This window comes from Chinchilla lanigera, unplaced genomic scaffold (genome assembly GCF_000276665.1).
Source record: "Chinchilla lanigera isolate Chin_1 unplaced genomic scaffold, ChiLan1.0 scaffold00008, whole genome shotgun sequence".
In the NCBI taxonomy this organism is placed as follows: Eukaryota; Metazoa; Chordata; class Mammalia; order Rodentia; family Chinchillidae; genus Chinchilla; species Chinchilla lanigera.
The window spans coordinates 29833116-29853534 of record NW_004955409.1 but is presented as its reverse complement, the minus strand read 5'-3'; the positions used below and the strand labels follow the sequence as shown (position 1 = coordinate 29853534).

Below are 20419 nucleotides of genomic sequence, written 5' to 3'. Positions count from 1 at the left end.
ATTCCAGGCAGAGGCAGTAATAAGTCCAGAGCCATTAAGACAGACACATTATGTTTGAAGATCTAGAAGACTAATGTGCGTTATTAAGAAGGAAGTAATAGAATAAGGAGTCAAAAAAGATAGAAATTTAAGTATGATTTCAAGTCATTGGAATTTAATTACATGGTCTGACTTGTGTTTTAATCAGAGAGTGGACCAAGGAGTCTGAGGGATGGTAAATTCTGGAAGTGCAAGTGGAACTGAAAGCTGTCTAGCTGAAGGGGTGCTTTATAAAGTACACTTTAGTTGTGAAATTCTTTGTGATGATTTCTTAGCACTTTACACTAATGATTTTAAGTGAATTTTCAGAATCAGTTTGTGCTGATTGAGATCATCTGCCTATAGTTACTTAGTATGCCACCATGCTTGACCACAGTGATTCTGCTTAAAGACCTCCTGTCTCTATAGTCTTCTTTTAACGTTAACCGTCTTTTGAAGGCTCCTCTTCTCCCTTGTCAAAATGAGCACGTAAACTTTATTGTTTTCACTTCTTATTACTTTTAATTATAAAAATGTCTTCTTAGATTTTCCATGCCTATTCATTTTCCACCTTTATAGCTTTTGCTTTCAAGTGGCCTCCTCGCACGTTCTTGTGTTACACCATCCGCCTCTGGCTATACTGTTAGCATAATTAAAGATTTACTTCTCTGTAATGTCTTGCTCTTTTATCAGAATTTCTTGACCATTTCGGCTTCACTTTTTTGTAAACACCTAATCAAAAAATGAGTTTTTTTTCTGTTAGTGAGAACACTGTATCTTCTCAGGCAGAGTTCTCAGCATTTCTCTTGATACTTGTTTTTATTGCAATTTAACACCTTTCTTCTTTAGGGATGCTAGAATTATAGCTGCTTTTGATAATTAGATGATTTTCTGAAGCAAGATGCAAGAACAAATTAATCTCTTTAGAAATTCTGGCAGCTATTTTGCAACTGGTATTTTGATAGCTAAAAAACCAAAAGCACTAGTTTGCTATCACTTTGGCAAATATTCTGTTTTCCATTTGCTGATCCTCTGAGGATTTTAATGGCCTTGGTAGTTAACTTGGGTCTAATAAATTTAAAAGTGAGTTGTTGCCATTCATTTGTTTTGGGTAATCTATATTTTTAAACCTTAGTGGTACTTTCCTTTCTCATGCATATTTGACTTTCCCATTTGCTGGTTGTTGGGAAATGGCTTCTGGGATGACTTAATTTGGAGACACATGTTTTCATTATACTTAGCCAACCCTTGTAGTCTTGAGTACTTGTTAGCACCAGATACCTGAATACCTAAGAAAAGGGAAAGAAGCATACTCGAAAGGAGTAGTAAGTTAAAAAAGGAAATAACATCAGATGCTCTTCTCCCTAATGTCCTGACCTAAGAGGAAGAACTGTTAAACATCTTCATGGTCCTTCCAGAAATAGATTGTAGAGAATATACTGTTAAGAAGCTGAGTGGAGTAGGATTTAAGTATTAATAATTTCTCATTTTTCATTTGCTGTGGAGAAAGTTGAGAGGGACTGAACAGGATCTGAAGACAGCATGTGATAAGGTGAAGAGGTCTACATTCAGAACAAGGCTTAGCCCTTGTTTGCAAAGCTAGCTTCTAACTCGAGCTCCTTCTAACGAGGATTAATTTTTCTGTGGTTTAATTGCTTTATCATCCTTAGGGGAAAATAAGCTTTCAAAACAGAAACTCTCTTACCTGTCTCTCCACTTAATCAACACACTAAGTAATGGATGCTCCCTTTTCCCCTATGACGTGTAGTAGCTGACAGCCACATTACTGATTTACTGACAGCCACATTACTGATGACCACCTTATTGATTTGCTGGCATCTCATAGCTAGTACTTCCTTGTTATCCTTGTCTGCTCCCATAGGTTGAACTTTTTACTCACCCATAGGTTATCTCTATTTTATTTATGTCAGTTATAAAAGTATGAAAATTTGTGCCTATAAAACTAAATTGCACATCTTAAAAAGACTCAGTAAAGATGATGATTTAAATAGTTTGAATTAATTTGTGCATAAAAAATTTATAAAAGATTGAAAATCTTGGAAAATATTGTACAATACTCCAATTTCTTTGCACGGTATAAATTTTTCTGTTATACCTCAGAAACATTGACTTAGAAATTATAGGTAATTCATGGCAGGTGTGCTTTATGCAAGAAAGAAAAAATTCATTTAGTATCTATTTGTATCACATTGAAGTTTTTTTAAATTAAATTCAGCAAGTAAACTTCTGTACTAAAAAAAACATGTTATTTACAGACAACTATGCATTTTAGGTTTAAATTAAAAGGGAATGTTTAAAATATACACATATATAATAAATCCTTTGTTGACAGTATTTATAACTGATTCTAATCAATGCTACTCCCAATCACATTTGAGGTCTTATACTGGAAATCACAACACTTCTTGGACTTTGTGCTGATTTGTTTTTAAAATGATCTCTTATACATACCAAGTAAATAATCATATGACTTTGGTGTCTTTTCTTCAACACCCAGGGAATGTGTACTCTGTACTAAAAAGTCCCATATGGAGAAGCTATCACTCTGTTTTACCTCTTTTCATCCCAAATAACATTAGTTACTATCAGAACCCGAAGAAATGTTCTCTACTCCAAGTGTGATAAAAGAAGTAGTGGCACTTGCCAGTAATCCCAGCTCTCTGGAAGGCTGAGACAGGAGGATCACAAATTTAACCCCATCCTGGACAACTTAATGAGACGCTGTCCAAACTATAAAATCAAGAGGACTAAGGATGTAGCTCAGTGTGAAGGCTCTATGTTCAATCCTCAGTACTAAAAGGGAAAAAAAAAAAAGAAAAAAAAGAAAATAGCTCTTGAGTAAGCGGAGTCAGTATATACGATAAACTTATACTTTTAAAAAAAAGTTGTTTTCTTATTGTAAAACACTTAAGGGAGCTTCCACAAATAGCCCCTGACAATAACAACTCAATTTCTATATATTTATAATACTAATTACCAAATATGGCTTTACATTTTCTGATTTTTAGTTTAAGGAAAGTGTTCCTTAGTGTCACATTTATTGTTTACAGTGGGCATTATCTACAATAAACTGTGTGATATAAGGGTCTAATATTTAATATCATTTATATTCATGGATTTCATATGGCTGTGTCTTAGTCACTTTTCTCTTGTTGCTGAGACAAAATACCTGACACCCAAAGTTAAAGGAGAAAAATTTATTTAGCTCACAGTTTGTGGAGGTTTCAGTCCATAACCAGCTGGCTCCAAGGCAGGGTGGCTTGGCAGAGGGGCATCCCAGAGAAGCAGTTCATAGTGGGGGAAAGCAACAAGCTGGGGGTGGGGAGGTGGGGGACAGGCGGACAGGGCTCTTTCTGCCCTTTATATTGTATCCAGTCTACAGGGATTAGGATGGTACCAATCCAATCAGTGGCATGATCCAACAATCACCCACCCTTAATCCCAGCACCTTTAATCCTAGCATTGCATCATGAATCAATCACACACTGTAGATTCAGCCATCTCTAAAAAAAAATCCCATCTAAATTAATGCCATCTAAGCACAAAGCTTTGGGGGGACATCTAGAAACAAATGACAACATTCCACCCCTGGCTTCCCAAAGATTCATGTAACTCCTTTATGCAAAAGGTGTTTGGTCCATCTCTTAAGAGTTTCCAAACTCCTAACAATTTCAGCATTGCTAAAAAGTTCAGGTCCAAAGTCTCCTCTGAGATTTAAGCCGAACTCTGAGCTGCAAGCCCTTGAACAAATGAAAAGAAAGTTAAACATTTCCAACATTCGGTGGCACAAGATAGACATTTCCATTCCAAAAGTTACAAATAGGAGTATATACAGGAGTATATACAGGAATAGAAAGAAAGCAAGTCCAAAACCCAGCAGGGAAAACATTTAAGTTCTATAGTTCCATGTCCAGGATCCGAGGCAATCTGTGGCAAGTTGTGAACTCTCAAGGACTTGGGTAGCTCTGCCCCTGCAGCACTTCCAATGGTTGTAGTTGCCACGGCTTCTCTCCTGGGCCTGCTCAGCTCTCTCCTTGCAGCTTTCCTCAGATGATCCATGTTCCTGGCCTCTCCAAACTTCTGGGGTCTCCACTGCACCTTTGGCTTCACATTCACAGCTTCAACACACTGTCCTATCAGGGGCACACTGCCTGCCCTCCCAAGCCTTCTTCTGAAATCTGGCTGGAAGCCTTTCTGAACCTACAACTCTTACATTCTGCATGCTGCTAAAACCAGCACCACATGGATGCTGCCAAAGTCTGCTGCTACTGGAGCAGTAGCTAGGTTTCCTTCTCTCTGGCTGAAGAGGTCAAGTGTCTGGATTGCTGAGCACTGTGAATCTAGTTCCAAGGAACACACTCTCTAGGCCACTGTGGTTCTGGAACATGGTACAGCTGCCACCGCTCTGCCATGAGCCACCCTGTCTTAGAATTTCTTCTGCCAGATTAATTAGTCTGCCACCCTAATCTCAATCTCAGGCAAAGTTTCTGAACATAAGCAAAATGCAGATAAACTTTCTGCCAAGCCTTAACATACATCATCTGTAGTCCAACAATCAGTGCACTCCTTCCCAGCAGAAATCCCGAGCCTGGTCTTTATCAACAGGATTTCTGTCTGCCTTCTGGTCTTCTGAGCTCTGACCAGAATCTCCTATACAGAACAGCCTAAGGTGTTCTAGTGCTACTTTTTCAGCCGGCATCTCCAAACCTTCCTACACTCTTCTCATAAGCCATTCCCAAAGACGCCTAAACCACATGGCCAGGTGCAGTCACAGCAGTGATTGCACTCTCAGTACCAAATTCTGTCTTAGTTACTTAGCGCCCTTAATTCTAGCATTGCATTGTGAATTAATCACACACTCTGGATTCAGCCATCTCCAAAAAAGTCCCATCTAAAACTGCATGAGGCTTTGAGGGGGCATCTAGACACAAACCATAACAGGCTGTTTTGTATGAGAACTTTAATGAAAGCCAAAGACATAATATTAAAATACAATTCAATGAGAGCAGTTCTGTGAATTACCAAAGTATAGGAAGGTCTAAATTTACAGTTTTCTAATGGTTCTTTTCGTACCTAGAGTAGAAGAATTCTGGGTTCATTAAATAATCTGTCAGTTTTTTAAGTGGACTTTTGATAGGGCTTAAATAACAGAGAAGTCAGGCTTATAAATTCTTATTTGGGCCTGGCATGGTAGAAATTCAGTGTCTTGACTGAGAGAAAAAGGCATAGATTGAGCAGTGAGATAACTGGCTGATAATGCTGATTAGTCCATTATATTTGAAGGCCTGAGCCAGATTCCTCGACTTACAGTGCATTGTCCCACCTCTGCAAAGAAGTAAGGTAATAAAAGGATTATTAACTTTAGTCAAGATTTCTTCATTACTCACATGAACATTTCAAACTATTTTCAGTTACTTGTAGATATTATAAAATACTTAATATAATTTCATGAATCACTGGTTATTGTACAGCATAGTTTTTCATGTTGGCAAACCCATGCATGCATACAATAATGAACAGTTTGAAGGCATGTGTTCTCTATTGATAATACACTAACCATAGACTATTATAGTACAGTATTACCAGTGCTACCTAACTAGACGATGTGATATCCAAGACGATGTGATATCCAATGTGATATCCTGAAAAATGGTATAAACTAAACATGTGAAAAGTTAAGAACAAGAAAGTATAAGGTATAAATAGTCTTCAATATATGTAGAGGTTAGATTCTGAAAGTCTAATTTTAAATATGGCTGAATAGAGGAGTCACATTGGAGTTACTCAGAGAAAATCATGTAAGGACAGAATCCAGCAAAAAGAAGATTATAGACCATGACCAAGTAGGACTCATCCCAGGGATGCAAGGATTGTGCAGCATGCACAAATCAATAAATATAATATACCATATCAACACAGCCAAGGACAAAAATAACATGATCACCTCAACACAGAAAAAGCATTTGACAAGGTCTGACACCCATTTATGTTAAAAACCCTACAGAGTATTGGAATAGATGGTCCTTATATCAGTCTAATAAAAGCTATCTCTGACAAGCCAACAGCCAGCATCATACTAAATAGTCAAAAACTGAAACCTTTCACTCTAAAATCGGGAACAGTCATAAGACAAGGTTATCCATCACCACCACTCCTATTCAATATAGTTCTGAAAACTTTATCCAGAGAAATTAGACAAGAGAAAGAAAAGCAGTAAGGATAGGAAAGGAAAAAGTTAAATTATCATTATTCACAGACGTGATACTCTACATAGAATTCCCCAAAAGCTCCACCAGAAGACTTCTAGATTTAATAACCAAATTCAGTAGTGTCTCTTGATATAAAGTCAACACTCAAAAATCATATAATTTCTGTACACAAATAACAAACTCAGAAATTTGGTAAACATCCAAAAAATTGAAATACATAAGAATCAATCTAACAAAGGAAGTAAAAGACCTTTACATTAAAGAGTATACTACTGTGAAAAACAAGATTAAAAAACATAACAGAAAATGGAGAGATTTTTTTCTTGGGTTGGAAGAACCAACATAGTAAAAATGGCCATACTTCCAAAATTGTTATACTAATTTATGCAATCCTGATCAAAATACCAATAGCATATCTTACAGAATTACAAAAAGCAATCCTAAAATTCATTTGGAACTAGAAGAGACCTATAATCGGAAATGCAGTTCTTGGCAGTGAAGGGAAGGCAGGGGCATCACAATCCCATATTTGAAACTATACTACAAAGCTACTGTGATAAAAAACAGCATGTTACTGACAAAAAAAAAAAAAAAACTGACCGTAGGCTCAGTGGAACAGATTAGAAGATGCAGAAACAACTCCCAACATACTAAGCTACCTTATCTTCACAACGGAACCAAGTTACCTTCACAACGGAAGAAAGACTGGCTCTTTAATAAATGGTGCTGGAAAATCTGGCTTTTGACATGCCAAAGACCAAAACAAGACCCATTTTCTTTCATCATGCACTAGACTAAAATAAATATGGATCAGAAATCTAAATATAAAACAAACACTAAATCTGCTGGAAGATAAAATAGGTAAAACTCTGGAAGATGTAGGTTTAGGCAAGGACGTTATGAACAAAACCCCAATCACACAGGAAATATGACAAAGAATCCTCAACTGGCATCTCATTGTAAAAGTTCTGCACAGCAAAGGAAACCACCAACACAGTGAAGAGATGACCCACAGAGTATGAAAAAAATTCTTGTCAGCTGTTCCTCAGACAAAAGACTAATATCTAGACTATATAAAGATCTTAGGAAAATAAGACACCCCCCCCATTAGAGACCCAATCCAAAAACAGGCATCAGAGATGAATACAGACTTCTCAGATGAAGAAGCACAAACGGCAAGTAAATATATGAGAAAATGTTCAACATCATTAGTCATTCAAGAGGTACAAATTGAAACAGTGCTAAGACTCCATCTCACTCCAGAAAAAAAATGGCTATTACAAGAAATCAACCAATAGCAAATGCTGGCAGGGCTGTGGTGAGAAAGGAACCCCTCTCCATTGTTGATGGGAGTATAGACCAGTGCAACGTGTGGAAATCAGTGTGGAGATCCTCAAAATGTAGGACTGGAGGTCCCATTCAAGCCAGCTATTCCCCATCTTGGTATCTTCCCAAAACAATTAAAAGCATCACACTGCCAGGAGTGATGGCACATGCCTGTAATCCCAGCATTCGGGAGGCAAAGGCAGGAGGATTGTTGGGAGTTCGAGACCAGCCTGGGCTATAAAGTGAGCTCAAGGCCAACCTGAACTACATAGCGAGACCCTGTCTCAAAAAGACAAAAGAAAAACAAAATACCATAGTAATATAGGCACACCCATGTTTATAGCAGCATCATTTGTAATAGCTAAATCGTGGAAACAACCCAAATGTCTATCAAGCAAAGAATGTGTAACAGAGATTTTTTTTTATACAGTGGCATGCTAGTTAGCCATAAATAAGGATAAACTTGGGACCTTTCTAAGTAAATGGCTGCACTCTACAACCACACTCTTAAATAAATCAGACACACGTGTAAATATTGCCTTGTTTTTCTGTTGTGAGAAAACAAAAGTGTAAATACAGATCAAAACGTATAATATTGTGAAATAAAATGTTCAGTTGGGAAGTGGAGCTAGAGAGAGGAGATGGAGAAAAGGGAAAATCAAAATGACAAGAGAGGAAAAAAATGGAAACAAAACTTTGTAAATAAAGAGAAGAGGGGTTAAAAGGAGGGACTGGGAAAAAGAGAAGAATCAAGATATATCATGTAGAGGTACAGATTCCCTGTGATGAATGTGATCATCACGTATATCAACAGTGTACCAATATATTTGATTAAATAAAAGTCTTAAGTTTCTTACAGCTTATAGTATACTTTCCTTAGATATTATGTGATAGGGTTTTGTCCCATAAACCCTACTAAATTTAAAGTGGAATATTTCTAATGTTACATTGCCACATAGAAGGATTTACTGTCTTTTATGGGAGAAAGGAGATGGAATCGTAATCCTGTCTCATGTTTCCGTTCTCTGCCAAATGGTTCTACAGGATAGAATTGGGGTCTGGAAATGAGGTAAGACCTAGAAATACCACTCTTGACTTTGCCCTCACTCTTGACTGATGGCAACATCAAGAGTGGACTGAGAAAGGAGGCTTGTGCTGGGAGGGAAAAGTGTTCTAGAATAGCAAGGTCTGTAGCTAGAACAGGGAAAGAGTTGTAGGAACAGTAAAGAGAACAGAAAAGTCTTCAGTAGTTATAGGAAAGAAAAGGATAGTCATGTGGCAAATATTCCCAGATAATGGATTTTCAGAAGTAAAAGATGTGTGAGGTATAGTAACAAAGTATGGTGTGTAAATTTCTTAAATTATTGCAGTAAAAGACACATTAGCATTACCCCCTCCCCATTACTTTGAACACAACCCATCATTCTTGCCACTTTCTGAAGCACCTTTGGAAATTGTCTTTCTTGAGTGTCTTCAGTTATGCTGTCATGGCTGCCTTGATGTCCTGAATCAATTCAAAGCATTTACCCTTCATGGTCATTTGAGTTTGGGCAAGAGGGAGTATCATCTAATGAATATCATCTAGTGAATAAGATGGATGAGGACTTAGCATGTTTTTACAAGTGTGCCCTTCTCTCGGGTGTCTCTTGGCAGCCACATTCACCATACTGTTGGTCATACCTCATAAAGATACTCACAAAAAGACAGAGCTGTTTCAGAAAGTGACAAGAATGGTGTGTTTGAAAGAAGTGATACTATTTTGAGGGGGATTAATGGCAATATGTCTCTTACTGCAATAAATTTTTATTTCTATAGTTTTTGATCAGCCCTCGTAATAATACCTGTAATTCTTTGATGAATCTTAGGAATTCTCCATTATGGTAAAAGAAAGAAAAACTAGTTTCAGAGAGTATTTCTTTCTGCTATTGTACTTTTCAAATGTAATGAGTTGTAGCTAGGTTTCTGCCATATCCTGTGTATATCTGTGATATTAATGTGATAGAAACATTGAGGCAGCGTACTAAAAGAAGTGAAGGAAACAGTCTATTGCCCGATGATAACCCTAACATTTGGAGAAAAACACTAGAATTTTGAAAATCAGATTCTCTGAGAAAGCTCTTCTAAGGGAATTCTTGACAAATTCATGGCTGAATTTATATTCACTGTACATTTTCTGTATTTTGATTTTCAATAATAGCCCCCCTTTACTCATTTATTATTGATATTTATTGAAGGTACCAAAAGTTACTATCTTGACCTTGTAATTTTGTTGTATAGTTTTTAGGTCGATTTCTATGTTACTCTTACATAAATTATACTCTCTGATGAGCTTACGTTGTAAAAGAATAGTCCATCTTTGGAGTTATAGAAGTTGTTTCTCAGTATTTTCCCTCATTTCAAAAATTTGAGAAAAGAGTTGTAGATACTATATCTGTCTATAGACAGGCTGGTGGCACATGCTTGTAGTGCCAGCAGTCGGGAGGCTGAGGCAAGAGGATTGCTATGAGTTCAAGGCCAACCTGGGCTACAAAGTGAGTTCAAGGCCAACCTGAACTGCATAGTGAAATCCTGTCTCAAAAAAACAAAAAGTAGAGAGTCCAAAATGACCAAATATATACTAACCCACAAATATACTTTCTTCCATAAAGCATATATAAAGGAAACAATAAATTGTTCTTGAGGAAAACATGATTTGACCTACTGTTTATCTGTAGTGTATTTGGAGTATGACCAGCATTTGAATCTCAACTTCTACTTCTACTCTGGTAACCTTGAGTACATTTATGTTTTTTTGTGTGTCTGTTTTGTTATCTTTTAAAATGAGACTTAATTATTTCTAGCTTGTAGTAGTATTTGGAGAATTAAGTGAGATCATGTAGTAGTTTTTGAATTTTGTTCTTTCTATAGAGACGATTGATGGGTCACTTGTATCTGCTTTTTAAGGTTCTAGAGCAGGTTTGGTATAAGACATTCTGAGGTTCTCTATTTAAAATTTTTGAAAATTATCTCTTTAAGTAAAGTGCCTTGTGCTTGATAGGTACTGGCTCACTTACGCAGGCTAGACAATCTGTACTCAGATCCTTTTCCTCTTAGATTTTGGTCCTTCATAATTAATGTACTGAAAAGCTCCCTTTTATGTGACAGCTTTATTGAGAATATAGTTTATATGTCATATAGAGAGTGCACCTATTTAAAGTATAAAATTCAGTGGTTTTATTATAATCACAGTTGTTGCAATCATAACAAAACTAATTGTAGAACACTTTTGCATCTCAAAAAGATAAAACCCTGTCCATAAAGTTGCTTTTGGACTCAGTTTTCATTATTGCTTGGAAATACAAGTGAGTTAATATATCGAGAAAGGAAAAATAAGTCAAATATGTGTACCTAATGGTGGACCATATTTTTTCACTGATTTATATAATTACAGTCAGTAAAATCTACTGTGGCATTTACTGTGTTTTTTTTTTTTTTTTATATCTGCAGTTAAAAATATTTTTCACCTCTAGAAATCCATTCATCTACTTCCATGCTTTTAAAATCACTGCTTGGTCACCCTTAGCTTCAAAATTCAGTGAACTCAAGTACCTGTTAAACCCCTGGGGGTTAGGCAGTTAATTAGATTCTAGGGAGTTTGTAATTCTAGGAAAATGACATGCAGACAAAGGACAGTAATACAATGTGGCCATTTTTATTATGGAGAGCTGTATAAAATGCTATTGGTACCCACATAAGGGAATAATGAGTTCTAGTTAAGGAGATGAGAGAGGCAGGAAAGGAAGAAACTTCAAAGAAGGTGAACCTTGGAAATGAGTAGCATTCACTGGGCACATGATAAAGGAGGAATATTAAAAAGCAAAGAGAATAACCTAAATTAAAGGATCACCTAGTGTTGACAAAATATTGGAGTTACTTGATAGGGCTAGAGGTAACCGAACCTAGTAAATAATTGTAGAACAGAAAAGATTGACTGGGTCAGATTGTGAAGGTCCTAAAAGCTTAATGTCATGTTTTATTGCTTTTCCTCATTCCTGACTTCAGTATAAAGCTAACAGTATTTCTAATGTAACATTCACGTTAATATAGTTCCTAATACCATCTCAGTTTTCTATGAGTTTTTTTTGACTGCTTTCACTACTGTACTTCCTCTGTCCTTTTTTATGCTAATTGTTAAATTTCTATTTTTTTCCTGTAGTATCTCTTATATTTCTTTTGTCCATTTTAAATATTTTTAGGACTTTGTCATACCTAGGACTTCACTTCTTACCTATTTTAATACTCAGAGTAACTTTATACGGTAGCTAAGATAGTTCCATTGTGCCTGTATTAGTCAGCTTCCCTTTTGCTGGACATGATGCTTAATAACCAAAACTTAAAGGTGGAGAAGTCTGATTTGACTCATGGTTTCAGGGGATTGTGTCCATGGTAAGCTGAAAGGCAGAAAATCATGGCAAAAGGACACAACAGAGCAAAGATGATTAGTTCATAGTAGCCAGGAAGCAAATGAGAACAGTGCCAGGAGGAAATGGGAGTGAACCAGATAGAGACCTCCAAGGCCAGGCCTTAATGACCTGCTCAGATTCATCCAGAAGTATGCTTTACTAATCCCCTGGGTGAGTCCAGGCCCATCCAGTTGATAGAATTAAGATTAATCATTTCCTACCCCTTGTTACTTGACATCCAAACACAGCTTCTTAACCCACATGTCCTCTGCAGAGTTAAATATTTAATTGCCAAATAAAAGACAATAGCAAGTTCTTAGGCTACCTAACATGATCCACAGCTGTCCTGTGGTTAACCAAAAATGTAATAATCCCTTCTCAAAGTCTTAACAATCCTACTGTTGCTGAAAGAAGCCCAAGTTAGTCTTCTGAAACTCAAGGCACATTCTTAGCTGTGAACCCCTATAAAAGTAAAAGACAAATTATATAATCCCAAGATACAATGGCACAGGTAATCATTCCCATTTCAAAAGAGAAGAAAATGGGAACAGATAGGAATAGGATTAAAGGAAGACCAAAACTGGGGAGAACAAACATTATCTGCATCTGGCGTCCAGAGCATGTGGTGATGAGATGAGAGTTCCAGAGGGCTTGGACCCCCACACCCCTTTGGTCTAGGCTCCATTGTAGGGCTGCAGCTTTCTTCTGCACAAGTTCCAGGTTCCTGGGATCTTCACTATACCTTTGGCTTCAATCTCACAGCTACACACACTACACTCTCGAGGGCTCTTTGCCTTTGAAATCTAGATGAAAATCTCCTTTGATCCCACAGTTCTTACCAGTAAAATCAGCCTCATGTGGATAATGTCAACATCTGTAAGCAGCATGGGCAGTGGCCAGGCCCCCTTGGACCATGGCTGCAGCACCCCCTGAGTGCCTGGATGACTGAGCACAGTGAAATGAACCCTGGGAACCAGTTCCTTGGCCCTCTTGAGCAGAGGTCCTAGGGCCTCTCTTCTCAAATGAAAGGTTTATACGTTTGCATTCTTGAGCCTTCAAGGGGTGGGCTCTTGCTGATTTTTGAGAAGCCCTCAATGCATTCTTCTTTCCTGTACAAGAAGAAAGTACTTGGTTTCTTTTTAATGTTGCTAATCTCTTCAGCAATCATACTGTTTGGACCCAGCTTTACACATGATTCCTTTTGGCACCAAATTTAAGTTTTTCAAATTTTTCTACTCTGCTTTTTTACCCCTAGTTTTTACTATAAATCTGGCTAAAAGCAGCCAGCAGTACCCATGTCACATCCTGAACATAGAGCTGCTTGAAATTTTATCCATTGCCTTTAATCTCAGTCTTTGGAAAAATCCCAGGATGTAGGCAAAACTTAGGTTTTGTGCCTAAGTGCACCACCACACATGGTCTCTAGTCCAACTGCCAGTGGAGTCCTTTTTCCTTGGCCTTTACTGTTTGCATTCTATAAGCATTCTTACCTGCTGAGCTCTCTCTAACCAGATCATGCACCAGACTCTGTTCACAGCATTCTAAGATTTCTCTAGCCCACATCTCCAGACCTTTTCAAATTCCTCCTACAAACTAGTTCCAAAGGCTTCTAAACCATCCAGGCACAGCAACAATCCACCTTCTCTGGTAGAAATTTTCTGATAGTAAATTTGACCATTGCTAAACACAGTGCCAAATGCCCACAGCTTAAAGGAAGCAAGGTTTAATTTGGCCCGTGATTTCTGAGGACTCAATCCATGATCATCTGGGTCTAAGGAAGAAACTTCATGGTAGACAGGCATGGCAGAGCAAAGATACTTAGTTCAAGGTGGGCAGGAAGTACAGCAGGAGAATAGTGCCAGAGAAGAAGCGGTGAGGGACCAGATACTATAGACCTCAAGGTCACATCTCCTTTACTCACCCAGACACAGCCAAAAGTTTGCTTCACCAGCCCTTGGGAGATCCCACACCAGTCAAGATGACACAGTTGAGATGAACCATCACAGTTCTTATGTCAAGAAGTCTGAAGAATATGAAGGCTGGGGATTTTATAAGGGAAACAGTTTGCTTCATTATATTCTTACCAAGGTTTTATTAGCAAGAAAGTTGTTGTTGTCTATACTACTGAGTGAAATGAAGGGGCAGAAGAGTATAGTATATTACCTTTTGTGTCAGAAAGGGGAAGGATGTTAAAGTATACATTCTATTTGCTTATATTTGCAAACTGGAAATACAGAATTAATAAAATAAATGCCTATTGGAGCAGGTAGAATTCAGGTGGAAAAGACTGGTAAGAGATGAGATTTCTCAATGTATACTATCTGAATATTTTATCTATAAAACTCTAGCCTAAGTGCCACTGCAGGGATGGAATTAAGAGTACTCTTTAGGGGGCCGGGGATATAGCTCAGCAGCACAGCACCTGCCTGGCAAGCACAGGATCAGGAGTTTGATTCCCAGCACCAAAAAAAAAGGAGTACTCTGATTTCCTGTTGTCCTTGTGTGAAATCCACTCATTAGTCCACTATTTAAATGTCTGTACTCCTGTGTGCCTTGGTACAATTTGTTTGACAGAAATGAGCTACATCTTTGTCCATAAATCATTTTCAAAATTCATCACTTCCTCCATAATTATTTATGTCATCATAGCATAATATATTTATGTTTTATATTTGCATTTTATGTTGTTATTGCTAAGTATCCAGTTCATGTCATGAATGGTTTCTACTCCTCCCTTTAATTGTTAAATATCTTCAAGTTAGAAAGAAATGCAAAAACTTTTATTTACTCTAGAGCAGCGATGGCAAACTTTCAGAGCTTTCAATGCTGACAAATAGTCCATTGCAGCATGTATGCCATAGGTTTGCCAACACTCCTAATATTTAGATAATTTTAATCAACAAGGTTTTAAATTAGAAAAGATAGCTTTTTTTTTAAGCAGTGGCAAAGTTCATTTGAAAAAGTAAAAGTGAACAGTGAGAAAGAAACCGGCTCAGCAAAGCAAGTTCAGTCAAATGAAAGCGAAAGAAACAAAATAAAAGTACACCCTGGAAGAAGGGGGTGGGCTCTCGTGAGGAAGCAAAAAAGATACTGTTTGGAAAAATTTTACTACTTTTCCATTATATAAAACTTCAGTGTACTAAAAAGGAGAATTAGGAAAGTTTTATTTAAAATAACAGCATTAAAAAAATAAATAAAATAAAATAAAATAACAGCATTGAAAATAAATTAAGCTGACTTTTGGCAGTTAAGGTAAAAAATGTGGATTTGTACTCTCAAACACATAACATGATCACTTGACTAATTTGCATGGAGTACAATATGATTTGTGTTACATTTACTAAAAATAATTGTGAATTGTGTGGTTTTTATTTTTTCTAATATATATAAGACATACAAAGTTCATTCTGTTGTAGGAAACAGAATAGTTAATACGTTGCTTTGGTTGATTTGTTTACATTAAGTACATGATCAAAAGTAAGAAATTTTAAATTCTACTAGGAAGTAAACATTTGTTTTTAAAATTGATCATAGACTATAAATATTTATAAGTGCTTAGTATATTTTTATTATTTAATGTATTCTCTATAATGTTTATTTTGAAACAGGCAAGGAAGCTGGATATATATTTTGAATACGAAGAAAAGATAATGAGCAAAACTACTCTGGATAAATCTCTTCTAGATATAATATCAGACCCTGATGGTATGTGTACTGTAAATGTGAGGTTAACATAGGTATCGCATCTGATGAGTCCAGCATTTTCAATGTGAGCATAGCTTAAGGAGAAATACAATTTTTCTGTCCATCAGTACGAATACCAAGGTAATAAAAGGCAAATCATTTTCCACTTGAGGATTTGCTATGTGTTTCCTAAAATAAGTATCTAAAACCAAGTTATATTTTACATATCTAGGAAATTCACTTTTAAGAAACCCTATAATTAGTCCCTTTGCATTTTAAATATGTTAAATTTTCTTAATGCAAAATATATTTGTAATTAGAAAATGTAATTATAGCTTTTAATTGTAATGATAGTGGGGTCTATATACTAGTTTAGGGTCTAAAATTCTTAATTTGAATGCCAATCTCAGTTTTCCAACATAAATGAAAGGCTCAGGACCCATTTTGTGTGTATGCTATTCAGGTTGGAGCAGGATAACTAAAGCCAACGCTTTGTGGCTGGAACACAAGAAAGGAAGGCCAAGGAAATGGAAAAATACCAGGGAGCTTGTGGAGAGGAAGGAGCTCAGGAAAGCACCCCTCTGAAATTGTTTATGAATTCCTTTCCTCATTTGTGAATTGCATGTGCATAAATCTGAGCCTTAACATTCCAGAGACTGAAGTGAAGGTGTAAACCACTTCCCAGTTCCAAGATCATCAACTGGGCAATGGGTTAGATCCCAATAGCACCACAAAAGTGCTTGAAAATAGAATCAATGGAAGCACAACCCAAAAAAGGACAGTAGGAGCCAGGTGGAATAAAACAAGATTATCAGCATTCTCCTAGGGTTTATACAAAACCTCAAGTCTCATAACCTCATATTCAAGGTGTTCTGGATATAATATTTATTTATAAACATGAGAACTTGGGAGAACCTGTTGTTCTTTATTTTATCATATTTAGGGAGAAAGGGAAAGTTGAGTATCTGGATTTCAAATCATATGAAAAATTAATAGCTTTAATAGTCATCATGTTTTGGAAAACATTTCTTAGCTTTATTGTGTAATATATAATAGTTGAGTCCTTACATTTTAGGACTTTGGAGTCAGGGTGAATAGCTTTATTTGTTCGAATCAGTGCTTTATTACTTTTCCACCAAAGTGCATCCTGTAGAAGGAAGAGAGAATAAATGAGTTTCTCTGGACAGTTTGGGCTTTGGGTTATAGAAATAGTAGCTCAAGCACTCACTACAAGAAATTTCTTTGAAATCTTATGTTTTATGTTAAAGTATGAGGCAAATATATTTAACTGTATAATATGTTTTTATTTTATGTAAAAGTGTGATCTTCCCAAACTTTGTAGCAATATAAGACCCTTCAGAGAGGACATGTATTTAGGGGCTGTAGTTTGGGGCTATCACTTTCGGCTTATTTAGATAATTTTATTTAGCCAGCAGATTTTATAATCCCATACCTAGGGTGACCATACAGCTGATTCCCCAGACATTCCCATTTTTTATTACCAGTTGTTCTTATGTAATAGTAACCATTTGTTATTTCAGAAGTGCCCTGTTTGAGAATTATCATTGCCTTACCTACATACTTTCTGTTCTTTGGAGCTTATATCTAAAAGCTAAATCTGAACATTCTAGACAGTTTGTATTCTACAATAGAGATGTTTCCATAACCATAGCCCTCTACTCTCATATCTAATCTTTTTTCATATTTGTATATTATTATAATTATAGTACTTATTACCTGTTAAATCAAGAACTATTATTTTGTTTTATCACATTTATATATACCTTGAATTTTAATGAACTTGTAAATGTTAACTGTAGTACGTAATAATCACAGTTATGAAAGGTTTTCTTTAATGCTTTCTCCTATGTAGCAGGAACTCCAGAAGATAAAATGAGGCTGTTTCTTATCTATTATATAAGCACACAGCAAGCACCTTCTGAGGTATGAGCTCTGTAGAGTTATTAGAAGAAAATGTGTTTGTTTGCAGAATTACTACAGGTAGAATTTCAGAAGTTGAAGTGAAACATCACTATGGCTAAATGTCTACTTCTTTCCTATCTTTAAAACAAAAACGATTTGTTAAGGCTGATTCTATTTACTGCTGAGTTTTATAGCAATATTTATTTTCACCAGGGGAAACTGTCCACTCAAGAAATGTCTGACCACTTTTAAGTTGTTGGAATCTGAACTGAATTCAAGTGGCCAAAATTCTTATTTCTGGAAAATAACTATTCTAAACTAAGTTAACCAGATTTGCTAAGGCTTTTTGAAAGGTTGGTCTTATCAATTTAACCTTGTTTGAAAAGTAATGTTCACTATAGAAAGTATCCTATATTGACTCTTCTATAAAGGAAAGTGGTGACTTTGGTGTCAGATTGGGTTTCTCACTCTTATTTTAGCTCAGTATAATTTAATAGATGATTGTCTAGAATGACTTGGATGTTTAAGTCCTTTTCTTTGTTGGTACCAGTTATTCTTTGAAAGTCCGCTAAATTGTAAGGGTCTCTTTGTCAAAACAGTTGGGCGTGTTAAAATAGCAAACTGAATTTTAAGTATCTGCTTGAGGGCATTCTGCTTTACTGTAGGAATACATTCATTTCTTGACTTAATTCAGTCAGAATGTGTGGTTTTCATTTTTATAAATATTTCTTTCATCAATGAGGTTTTACATATATCTAAGGGAATTCTATGAGCCTATGTATGTAATATTTTATGAATATATGATTTTAAATCTTAATATTCCCTTAATGTGACTACATTATTTTCATTTATTTTTGGTAATGATTATGTCTGTTCATAAACTTCAGTGAACACTGAGTGTGAAGCCAATTGTGACTATGAATAACAGATTAATAGCCTTAAAAATGCAAAGTAGTGAAAATCTCTGGTTGATGCTGAGCTTTAAAATTTCTCTCATAACTTGCATAATGGAGTCACTAGGAAAATAGGCTCCTTTAACTTACACAAATTCATCTAGATTTACTCATCAGGAAATTTGAAAAGTAAAGAAAAAAATTTAAAAAGCATAGGACATTTGATCCCCAACAGCACTCAAAAAAACCCCACACAAGTATGGGACAACTGTTGTTCAGTTTAATGAACGTGGACCCAAGGACTGAATACTGGAAGGAAATGTAAATCTGCAGTTCTTTCAGTTCATGTCATTCTCTTGATAATACTGGTTTTGAAATTTTCTTGCTTAAGCCAAATCATTTGGTGTTTGTCCCAAAGAAAATCAGTCTATTTCCGCAGTAGAGTAAAAACTGACTATCAAACTTAAGGAATGACAGAGTACTATCCTTTTAAAGTGATTTTGGGTCCTGGTGGAAAATGATTTTCCATGTGTGATTTTTGTCTCAGACCCTCCCTTGGGTAGTCATTTAAGATGCACTTTCACTCTGTGAATGCCTAGAACTTAAATTCATGCCCTTAGTGTAACTTTTTGATTAATCAAATGACAGTGGTCTTTTATGAAAGTTTAATTTTTTGTCATTTAGTTCTTTTCTTATTTCAGGCTGATTTGGAACAGTATAAAAAAGCTTTAACAGATGCAGGATGCAACCTTAATCCTTTACAATATATCAAACAATGGAAGTAAGTTTCATTTCCTTCTTTAATTCCTGTTATTTAAGATAAGGGCACAGTTGAGGTTTTGCTCCCCCAAAAATTCAGTGCTGCTAAGGAAATTGAACAGTGGAAGTATGGATTTTTATGTAGTGGCATAAATTTTTCCTTATCTGGCCCACGCTCTACACAGTATAAAATTACATAAAGTTGTCATGCCTTTCTTTCATAGGCAAGTTTTATATTTTCTCTCCACTGATAACAGGGAAATGTCAAATCATGAAATGTTTTGGATCAGATGTCTATAAGGCCTTAACAAGACATTTTAATTTCTCTCTTTACTGGACAAATGTAGATTAATATAATGCCAAAATTTACAAAATACTGTCCCTAAGAATCAGGAAGATTAATTGGTACATTCATACTCTGCTATTAGGAATATAAATTTTCTAGATGGTATAAGAAGTTTCTTCAAAATAGCTTTGACACACAAGATGCAAAATAGCCAAAGCAGTCCTAAACAAAAAGAACAGTGCTGAATGAATCACAATATCAGATTTCAAAATATACACAAAGCCATAGTAACAGCATAGTATTGGCACAAAAACAGATGTAGAGATGAATGGAATAGAATAGAGGACACAGAAACAACCCACACAGCTACTTCCATCTGACTCCAGACAAAGAAGCCAAAAACATGTCAGAGAAATGACAGCCTCTTCTAACAAATGACACTGGGAAAACTGGATATCTGTATAAAGGCTGTAACTAGATCCCTGTCTTTCACCCGGTATTAAAATCAATTCACAGTGAATCAGAGACCTAGGTATAAGACCTGAAACTTTGAAACTACTAGAAGAAAAACTTAAGGGAAATACTTGAAGTCATCAGCACAGGCAGAGTTCCTGAATAGGACTCTAATGACGTATAGCAAGACTGAAAAAATGGAATTTCATCAAATTTAAAAGGTTCCGCACAGCAAAGGAAACAATCAACAGACTACAGAATGGGAGAAAATCTTTGCCACTTTCTCCAGGATTAATATGTAGAATATATAAAGGAAAGAACTTAAAATGCTTAACACCAAGAAAAACCTCAGTTAATAAATGGGAAAATGAAATGAAAATAGGCACTTCTCAAAAAAAAAAAAAA

The 20419-nt window shown here is 36.0% G+C and overlaps 1 protein-coding gene across 3 annotated transcripts in view; it reads left to right on the top strand.

Annotated features, from left to right (window-relative positions):
• Scfd1 (sec1 family domain containing 1) overlaps positions 1-20419 on the top strand; it is a 97300-nt gene that overhangs the window by 49674 nt on the left and 27207 nt on the right. For 2 of the 3 annotated variants that reach the window (XM_013510387.1, XM_005376970.2), the window contains exons 15-17: positions 15625-15721; positions 17574-17644; positions 19218-19297. In XM_013510387.1, coding sequence (XP_013365841.1) covers positions 15625-15721; positions 17574-17644; positions 19218-19297 — 248 coding nt within the window. The remainder of the gene's footprint in view (positions 1-15624; positions 15722-17573; positions 17645-19217; positions 19298-20419) is intronic. The other variant, XM_005376971.2, reaches the window with a different exon arrangement.